At 42.4% G+C, this 10,701-nt stretch overlaps 1 protein-coding gene across 1 annotated transcript in view; it reads right to left on the minus strand.

Annotated features, from left to right (window-relative positions):
* The window catches only part of LOC145401952 (uncharacterized), a 132,522-nt gene extending 125,156 nt beyond the window's left edge, over nt 1-7,366 (minus strand). Inside the window, exon 1 of the mRNA XM_080274057.1 lies at nt 7,228-7,366. Within this exon, the coding sequence (XP_080130183.1) occupies nt 7,228-7,264 (37 nt within the window). The 5' untranslated portion in view covers nt 7,265-7,366. The remainder of the gene's footprint in view (nt 1-7,227) is intronic.
* Between the last annotated feature and the right edge of the window lie 3,335 nt (nt 7,367-10,701).

Below are 10,701 nucleotides of genomic sequence, written 5' to 3' on the forward strand. Positions count from 1 at the left end.
AGAAAGGGCTGGCATGTTCTCTGTTCAGATGATTCTTTGATGTAATGCCCCATGGAGGAAAGCGACCGACATGGACAAAGTGTGTAACAAACGCGGTTGAATAACAGCGTAGGTGAATCTTTCTCCCTGGAAGTAGGCTATAAGTCTACTGTATACGTGAGGTACACATTCTGACTTAAAACTCAAAATCTTCATCTGCCTTTTTGTTACTACATTGGACGTGACTGTGTCTAGCCTATTTTCTTGTCTTAGCAACGTTCGTGAGGTGAGGTGGGTTAAAAGTATTATCGTAGGCCAGCGATGTGTTTTATTTAACCTCGTCTAAATACACAAAGCTTTATTCTCCCTGTGTGGAGTACGAGCCTAACCTAGCGTGCGCGCGATTGCCGTCTGTGTGTGTGTGTGTGTGTGTGTGTGTGTGTGTGTGTGTGTGTGTGTGTGTGTGTGTGACAGGAAGTTAAACATTAATATTTCTTCTTGTTAACTCCTCATTTCACTCCAACGCAACCCTCAATTCACTATCTTTGCCGCGATGATGCATCACTTCAGATTATTAAAATACATACCATACTTTTCTAAACTGTTAATGACATGGCTACCTCTTGACGTGGACACGCAGGTCTCATTACCCTACCATAGATTTAACTATGGTACGCACAACCTATGAACTCGGGACTAAGTGATCGTTTAGACTGTCAACGACCTCCAGTACCGGTATGTAAAACGGGATATTCGTTTGTCATGGCATCTCTTACATAAAAGGCTCATGGGAGATATACACAATCTTCTATCTTAGTCGCACACACACACACGAGAGAGAGAGAGAGAGAGAGAGAGAGAGAGAGAGAAATACAGGTGCGTGGTGTGGTGGTGGGGGTGAATCTAAACTATTACCGGATGGGAGTGATGCGCACTTCAACCTTCACATTGGTTCACTACTCAGATTACATCACCCCCTCACGCACTACTCCCCCCTTCTCTCTCTCTCTCTCTCTCTCTTTCTCTGAAGGTCGCATGCTTAAACCTTAAATCGCAAAGTGTAGTGTAAAACTCAATTTTTTTTTTTCGGTTATTTATGGAAAGCCTGCGGTTATTACGCATGGTTAGTTATTACAGGATGCAGTAAACAATCACAGCGGAGCCAAACACGCTCCAGCAATGTCAAGCACTTTAAAAATCATTGTAAAAAATTTCGTAGTCTGCATCCTACTTCCTCGTTTTCAGGTTAAAGCATACGAACCTAACTCACCCTAATTTTTTCATTCACCAGTCTCTCTCTCTCTCTCTCTCTCCAGCTCAGTTACCTCCACCCTTCCTCCGTCATTCTCCCTCCATTAAAATTCACCTCCTAAACTCCCCTCCCGCTTCCGTAGCCTCTCCTCTCTCTTCTTTTCTCAGCATCTGTCTCTTTTTCCATCTCTCCCACACTTACTCATTCCTCCATTTCCTCTCTCCATCCTTCCCTCCCACTCTCTTCCTCTCTTCACTTTTTTTCCTTTTCTCTCAACTACTCAACTCCTCTCCCTCCTTTCTCCAAATTTCTTCTTCCCTTGCCTTTACTTTCCCTCCCTTTTTTATCTTCCCTTCCTTCCTTCGTCTTCTTCCACCTTTCTTCCCCCCCTCCTCTCTCCTCCCCCCCTCCCCCCTAATAATTCTCTCTCCCCCTCCCGCTCTCCCCAACAACTAGCATTCATAACATCACGCACCCCTTCCCTCCCCTTCCGTCTCTTCTTTCTTCTCTCCATCTTCCATCTCTCTCCCTCCCTTCCTGCCTTCTCCTTAACTCACTTCTTTCCTGTCTCTTCGCCTTTCTTTCCCCTTTCCTATCCCCTCTTCCTTCTTCCATCCCTCAATCGTCATTCCCTCCTTACCTCCCACCCTTTCCCTCCCTTTTCTTCCTTCCTTTCTCCTTTCCTGTCTCTCCCTTTTTCCTCTTTTTCTGCTCAACTTATTTTCCTCTCCTAACCCCTCGCACTTCTCTTCTTCCTTCTTCCCGTCCTGGCACCCTCTCTCTCTCTCTCTCCACTTATCATCCTACAATACTCTTCCTCCCTCCTTCCCCCTTTCTCCTCCTCCCCCCCTGCTTCCTCCCATTCTCTGTCTCGCTTCCCCCGTCTCTCCTTTCAACCCCTTTTTTCTTCTTTCTGTCTCTCCTTTACCGTCCCGTTCTTCCCTCTCCTCCTCGCCCTCCCCCTTCTTGACTCCCCTTCCTTCCTCCCTGCCTCCCCACTCCCAGTAATGAAGACACATAAATCTATTACCTCCCTTGTTTACTTAACGACTCATGTTACACCGAGATGTACCTTTGTTCATCTATACTCTGTTCACTTTAACTTGGCATAAAATTCTTATATCTTCATGGTGCTAGTCATGAAGAAGTGCTCTGGGAAGGTTGTCAAGCCCTAGCGTCTTCTTCTGCCACAGAGCTACAGGGAATAAGATGGAAAAGGACGATAATCTCCACCTACATAAAGTGAGAGAGAGAGAGAGAGAGAGAGAGAGAGAGAGAGAGAACTTGCACCGCGAGAAAAAATACCAGTAGCCTAGATCTTTCAGAAGGTTTTACTCGTGATATCACTTCTGGTTACGCTGGTTTCTACAATACAGTATGTACCTGTGCACTGAGAAAGAGAGAGAGAGAGAGAGAGAGAGAGAGAGAGAGAGAGAGCTAATCCTTGGGAGAATAACCTGTACCATGAGAAAATGCCAGTAACCTGTATTTACCGTACGCTACAATTCCTCAAAGAAATTCCTGTGCACTTGGAGGGCCTGAAGTCATATTCATAAATTTTTTCGATCTTAAGTTACATATAAGATCCAGTGATTACGCTTTTAAATTAACCTTTTCATGTTGCGGACTATTTTCTTTTTTCTACCACCAGATGATATTTTCCAGAGGAGGGAGATTTGACATTAGACTAGTTAAGGCTAGTAAATTATAACTAACCTTCAATGACCCTTCAATACAAGAGGACTCGCCTAAGCTGAATAAAATCGTGTCCAGATGCCCAGAGTAAAATAACAAATGTAACAGGACTGGAAAAGCTGATATAGGCTATTTGTAAATTTTCCTGAACTTACCACTGGATCGTATTTGTCTTTTTACGTAATCTTTCCACAATCAACTTGCATAATTTATAAGATCGTTTGATTACACTTTTATCTAACTCGGCTACCAAACACTTCTCGATGGGGCTTGAGTGAATAATAACTTGAAAAATACGACTTCTCGTTAAGATATTTCACATTCCTACGGTTGAGTCAAAGTTTAGTTAACGCCCTCCTGATAGGGACAACTCAGGTATTCTTTTGCCGCTAGAGCCAGACAATTCTAGTCTCCTGAGAGTGAGTAAATGTTGCTACAATTAACCCTTTCATATCGATGTAAATCTGTTATTCTGTTCCCACTAGCCTAACTTCAGACGATTATAATTCAGCTGTGTGAGTCACACTGAAGATGTCATATGAAAACCCCCCGTGACATCGCAAGATGGCCGCGCCGAGCAGTAGCAAAACCCAAGGACGTGATATTCCATGTACGGCCTGGACCAGGAAAGCAGGCTTAATTTGAGGTCTGCATTTAGCTTTCAGTTCGTTACTTCCTACTTCCTGTCCTTGCTCACTGATCTCAGTCTGCTAATGTCACTTAAGCTAATAATGACTACATCCCTACGGCATTCCAGCTTCTATCAAGGGCGACACGCAATATATGGCCTAATAACTACAATTTATGAAAGAAAATATAATCTATAATCATGAAGAGCATACTCTGCTGAACTTCGTCTACAGTTGTTTAAACTGTCAGGAACACTCGGTCAAAAACTTTGTATCGTCATCCATATAGCCATCATCCATTATCCAATTATTTATTTTCATTCACGCTGTATACAATGTACATCCTACCGTACACATATACCCGGTGGTCTTATACGCATAAAAGTAACACGTACATACACACACACACACACACACACACACACACACACACACACACACACACAAAGACAAAATCCTCCAGCACAACCATTACCAAAGCTAGCCTATAATAAGAAACTGACGAGCGTGACCGTTACAGAAGAGTAACGGTTCAGCCATTAGCAATTTTCTGAAGTGTAAGTCTTCGTAGACAAACAGTAAGAGATATAAGCAGTGCAAACAGTCACAGTAACCAACCAGAGGCCCCCCAAAGGGAAAATCACACTAGCCGCGAGCCGATACATATGTAGCGCGGCTCGGGATATGACCTTGACCTTGACCTACTTTCACCAATTTCGAACTCGTAGATTTTCATCCCTACTACATGGATGGTGTTGTAAGGGAGGTGAATGCAAGATTTTTAGGTGGAGGTCTGAGTCTGGTGAATGTTGATGGTGGAGAGTGGAATCTGAAGCAGCTGCTGTTTGCAGATGATACTGCACTGGTGGCTGATTCAGAGGAGAGATTGAGACAGTTGGTAGAGGAGTTTGGAAGGGTGTGTGAAAGGAGGAAATTGAAAGTAAATGAGAATAAGAGTAACGTGATCAAGTGTACGAGGTTGGTAGATGGTAGGGGGATTAATATAGTTTTGAATGGCGAGTTGCTTGAGGAGGTAGAGTGTTTTAAATATCTAGGGTCACATGTTGCTGTGGATGGAAGAATAGATGCAGAAGTGAAGTTTAGAATAAATGAAGTAGGAAAGGTGCTGGGGGGAATGAAAAAAGTGTTTAGATGTCGTTCGCTTAGAATGGATGTAAAGAGAAGGCTGTATGAGGGTGTTGTGGTACCGACTGCGTTATATGGGGCTGAAACATGGAATATGGGTGTAGCAGAGAGGAAAAGCTTGAATGTAATGGAGATGAGGTGTCTGAGGAGTATGTGTGGAGTTTTTTTTTTTTTTTTATGTGTCCGACTCTGGGGATAGGCCTCACAGCCTGCTATCAAGGCCCACCAGTCCTCCTACATACCATACACCTCTACATGTCACCACTTCGGCGCTAACACCCACCGTCCATATTGAATACATGCTGGGGCTGTCTCATACAGGACTGGTGCATTGGTATTAGCGGGGGTATTTTTACGACATGTCGGCGGGTCTTCTGGTAGATCAGTAAAGCCTGATTTATTGAAATTCAAATCCTTAAACTGTTCCCTGCCCCAGCCGGGATTTGAACCTGGGCCCGTTAGGACCGCACGCCACCTCTCTACCGGTTGAGCCACCGCCTCCCCCCGCGTATGGATCGAGTGCGAAATGATGAAGTGCGAAGGAGAACTGAAGTTGTTCGGGAGATGGCTGGTAGAGTTGACCAGAGGGTGTTGCGATGGTTTGGGCATATGGAGAGATTGGATAAAGAGCGATTGGTGAAAAAGATAACTCGATTTGATGTGAGAGGTGTAAGGCTGAGAGGAAGACCACGAATAGGATGGATGGACAGTGTAAAGAGAGCGCTGGATGCGAGAGGGATGTCTGTTGAGCAAGGAAGAGTGGCTGTGCGTGACAGAAATGGAGAGAAATTGTGAATGAAAGTGATGACGCAGCCCTGAGGGGATATTCTCCCGCATTTGGTCTGATCAGCTAGTCAGGTCAGGTGCGGGTAAGGGGATGGGTCCGTTATGATGTGGCAGGGGTAAACCAGTTCTGCTGTCGGGCCCTGCTGCAGATGTCACTGATTGCACTGCGCAGTTGACCCTTGTGCGGTGTGGTGCGGTGAGGATCTGTCCGTTCTCCCCTTTGGGGCTAAGAGGCGAATGAATGTGTTTGAATGGATGAGTAAATGGGGAGAGTGTCGTCCTGTCTTGGCTACCTCCCTTTCCTTGGGGAAGCAGCCTAGGTATATAGATAGACTACACACCTGTAAAATCTTGATATCTTGAGCGGTTGCAAAGTCATCCTGGTAACAGACACACAGACCTTGACCTACTTTCACCAATTTCGAAATCAAAGGAGATTTTCATCCCTACTACACACCTGTAATAATATGTGATAAAACCTTAAGCGACTGCGAATTTATAGTGCTGACAGACACACGAACAAATTGAGAACAACACTCGTAGGCGATTTTCATCCCTTAATACAAACCTGTAAATTTTGGTGATGATATCTTGAGCGGCTGCGAAGTTATCGTGGTAACAGACAGACCTTGGCCTACATTCACCAATTTCGAACTAGTGATCGCTTTTTTTTTTCTTTTTTCCCTACCACACACCTGTAAAATTTTGTGATATCTTGAGCGGTTGCAATATTATCATGCTAACACACACACACACACACACACACACACACACACACACACACACACACACACACACACACACACACAATGAAAACAATACCAGCTTCGCTTCGCGACACCATAAAATTAAGCCAAACAGGTATGATAGGGCAACACGTTGATCAACCTTGTCTACGTTCTATTTTTCGATTCTTTTAATATAACAGCCCTATTTTTTAAATTACATAATTACTACCATTTTGGTAACTTAACCTGATCATACTTTTGCGATATCTTACTAACTTACTCTATTGCAACAATACTTGACAAACCTGTACAGTCTAACTTAAACTTATATGGTACCGTACCAGTACGATAAACACCGTAACTTCCGTATCTACATTTTTGTTTTTTCATTCCGTTCTTTATTGTCCCACCCGGAAGGTGGGGACAGTTAGGCTACCGGTACTCAATCCAGTCATATCAGGCCCGGGTAACCTGTTGCCTTCCCCCAAGTGGCATATGTGACCACATCTCAGGTAGGCTGTAAACCCTTAGGAACTAGCTACATCCGCCTGAAGCGCCTAACTCAATAAGAAGAGTACCTAAGTGACCTGCTGCATCACTGACTTACATGAACTGAAAATAAGAACAATACTGGTGCACCAAGTCTAAGCTTATACTAAAAACGCAAATAGAAAAAAAGTTACATACATTTTGTCAATTACGAAAATTAACCTATAACAGCCTAAGTGACGACAACTAACCGTAGTCTTAAAAAAAATAAAAAAAATAAGCACAACAATTTCAGATATTACCAAGACTAAAGCATGACAATACCCTACAAGATGTGGCCTATGTAAATATAATCCACAAACTATACTAACAATTCCAGGGATCTTACAAACCCTGGGAATAATTACAGTACCGTATAACTAAACAAAGTGTAGCCTGGCATCTCAGTACCACTTAAACCTACTTACATCTCGTTAAGGATGCACATAAATTAGACTAAACAAAGACTTATTTATCCACCCACCTTCCAGCACCTCCTGTATGTCCTTGCTGAGTTTCATCTTGAAGGCTGTTTACAACTTGAAATTTGGATGTTGAAGTAAATACTCGAGATTGATGGTGGTGTCACGAAAGTGTTCTCAAGAGTTATCCATTTTTATAAGTGTTACCATATTATTTACAACACTCACATATTACAAAACTTTAACTTGGGCATCTAATGTCAAAATGTTCAGCATTTTCTCAAGGAATCTGAGTTCTGGTAATCAGTCAATTATGGCTCGATTGCTATCAAATTATACGCCAGTATCGATACATCGCTTAATTTGTCACTTACTTATGAGATATGTTGCAAGTTACTAAACCACCGGCACAATTACAGCAGCTGAAAAGTTTACATTTTGTCTATACTTGAAGTACTGTGGCCTCTGTCGTAACATATCACTTACACTTTTTTTTTTGTTAAACAGTTCCACATTTTTCAATAAACGTTGATAATGGCAGACTGTTGTTCACTTACTTCCATCTTCATTTACATCACAACACAACACTAAACCTGAAACAGTTTTTAGCAGGTATTATTGCTGGTATTAGTAACTTACGCATTATTTTTCCTCCCCTAAAATATGAAGCGTTGCCAGACACTGAGAGAGGAGTCAACGGAAGGGTTAAATAACTTACACGGCATTAACTGGCTAGGCTACTCCATATGATACATGCATAGTACCTTAGCTTTAGTTACCCACTTTACCTTAAGAATGTCTGGTGTTCCACAGGCATTGGCACTTGAAAACTTTGTTGCTATTTAATGGATATTGCATCAACTTTCTGATTCATTAGGGTTACGTGCTATCAAGTCTTTTACACTGGCTGCAGTGTTTTCATAGACTAAGTAAAATCGTCCGTCGTAAGGTAGAATATAGCACGAAGTCCGTTATTGGCCAAAATGTTAAATGTGATAGTTTTTAACACTACTGGTGCCCTTGGTTTCACGGTGGCATCGTAAAGTCCCCTGATGATAATCGAAGTGAAATGAAAAGAAGGTGACTCGCACATGATTTTAAAGACAACGGTATAGCCTAGTTATCTGTATCCTTTGACCCCTCTATTTTGCTTACTGCACATAAATATGGATACGAAACAAGGAATGTGACTTCAATAGGCCCTGCTGAGACGTGTAACTAGAGGTGGCACGAAATTAGACTATGCAACTAAAGGCGCCACCTCCAATACACTTGAGATACCGGCACAAGTTAAGGTTACAACTACACTGGATGCGCCGCCTTCAGTTGCACAACCTGTCAGCTGTGAGTGCCTTTCGAGTCTTTGTATAGTATTCGTGACTTCCCAAAATATGTGCCGCATAAGTACAATGGAAGCATCGGTACCAGATTTTATTATTATTATTATTATTATTATTTTTAAGTGTTTGGGATTACTGATCCTTTTCAATGATTTCTTAAAATTACGAATGTCACCTATCACAAAAACCAACACAATTTGCAGGTGTACAAATGACAGAAGCACTGGCCAAGACAACAGTAGGTGAGGGTGTTGAAGGCTAGACTAGTACACAGTATCTGTGTTATCACCACAGCAGTTATGGCACATCCTGTTGTCCAATGTTATTATCAAACCCTGTATGCATGTTAATATACAAAGGTTTGAAGCAACTGGAGGCGTAATTTGTAGTTTATTCCCGTTCGGCAGTGCTATCCACAGACGATTACATTCCATTTAGGAGACACCACAGGGGTCAGACACAACCTTTATCACGGCGTTGCTCCCCTAGTCTGAATAAAATCCTCTGGTGGCAACAAGAATAATACATGAAATGTGTCATCAACTGAACGAGTTAAAGTGATAAAATAGGAAACCAAAACATCCTGTGATAATAAGCGTTACGGGCATTTGTCTATCAAGCGAACTGGTTTAAAATCTTCCATAAATATGATTCCTGGATATATCCTTGGGTCGCTTTCTAAGTGGGTATGAAGATACAGTATATATGGTAACACCTCTTCCCTAGGTATTTATTCTGCGCAATACATTTCATTATCCTCTTGTATGCTACTGGTGCAAGCTAAGTGGATAATAAAATAACATAAATAATAAGTGAATGTTAATGTGTAATGCCTAAATTAAAATCACCAAGGAAAAGGTGCTACGAAGCCTGATATACCACCTAAAACACAGCCTCTTCGGTGCTGCACAAATCTAGACCGGAATCACTAATATTTTGGTGTGATGAGCTTCTTCATTGGAAGGACACAAGTCAAGAGTGAGAGCAGTGGAAATGAGTTATTTAAGAGGAGCCTGTGGAGTCACGTGGAGAGACAGGCTGACGAATGAGGATATAAAGGAGCGTTGTGGTGTGGATGTGGATGTGATAGGAAGCGTTGTGAGGAACACACTGAGGTGGTTTGGCCATGTGGAGAGGATGGAGAGTGAAAGACTGACGAAGAGAGTGTATGTGAGTGAGGTGGAGGGTGGAAGAGGGAGGGGGAGACCGAGGATGAGATGGAGGGATGGGGTGGAGAGGTATATGAGAGAGGGGGGTGTGAGTTGGGAGCCGGGCAGTGAAATGGCGGGGGACAGGGCGACTTGGAGGCGATTTGTTTGTGGCCACCCCAAACGGGATTGAGGCGTCTGGCAATAGATAGAGCTTCTTCACGACCTTTGTAGCTAAAAGACGTATTTCCGTTTCAGTCTTGCCACTACCAGACCTTTGTATTCAACTTCCAGTGGTGAAGTGTGTGCTGAAATCTACATCCTTTTCCTCCAGCTTGAAAAGTGTGCTAAGATGAATAAAATCGCCGGAAATAGCAGGCACGAAAAAGAAAACGGCGTAGGCCTACTCGTTATCCTTTTGTCTGTGTAGCTCACGATAAATAAAAAATATTAAATAAATAAGAAACTTTAAAATCATCAACTCTTCAGCACGATGATGTTTATTTTGTTCTTGCTACCTCCAGTCGATTTTATGACAAGGTTAATTTAAACTGCAGAGACTGCCTAACCTCTCTGATTCGAACAACCTCATCTAAGCTGAATAAAAGCCTGTAAAAAAAAAAAAAAAAAAAAAAAAGGCGCGATCAGTGACGTAATTAACCTCTTCAAAGCGATGACGCCTCTTTTAGGGTCATACTGTGAGTGACTATGCATAATTCGTAACATTCATGACGGTTAAGGACGCTCGAAACACGTCATCCTTAACTATTTTCCTTACTAGCCATTAATGTCCCCTTTTTTGTTTCTTATATCTTTCACATAGCGAATCAGACTGCACGAATAACACACATTAGTACATTAACGGAACATATACAGAAATAAATCGGTAAGGAAGAGGTGTTCGTAAGCTTTCTAACTGCACGTGAATACCGCCCCAAGTTAGCGGGAAAAAAAAAAAAAAAAAAAAAAAAAGCATACCAGGTGTTGTCAAACTGAATAAAATCGTCTGACAGTTGTAATATTAAACTACAATCGGACATCAACTTAC

This window comes from Coenobita brevimanus, chromosome 57, assembly GCF_032717465.1.
Source record: "Coenobita brevimanus isolate Jiangsu-jjx chromosome 57, ASM3271746v2, whole genome shotgun sequence".
NCBI lineage: Eukaryota > Metazoa > Arthropoda > Malacostraca > Decapoda > Coenobitidae > Coenobita > Coenobita brevimanus.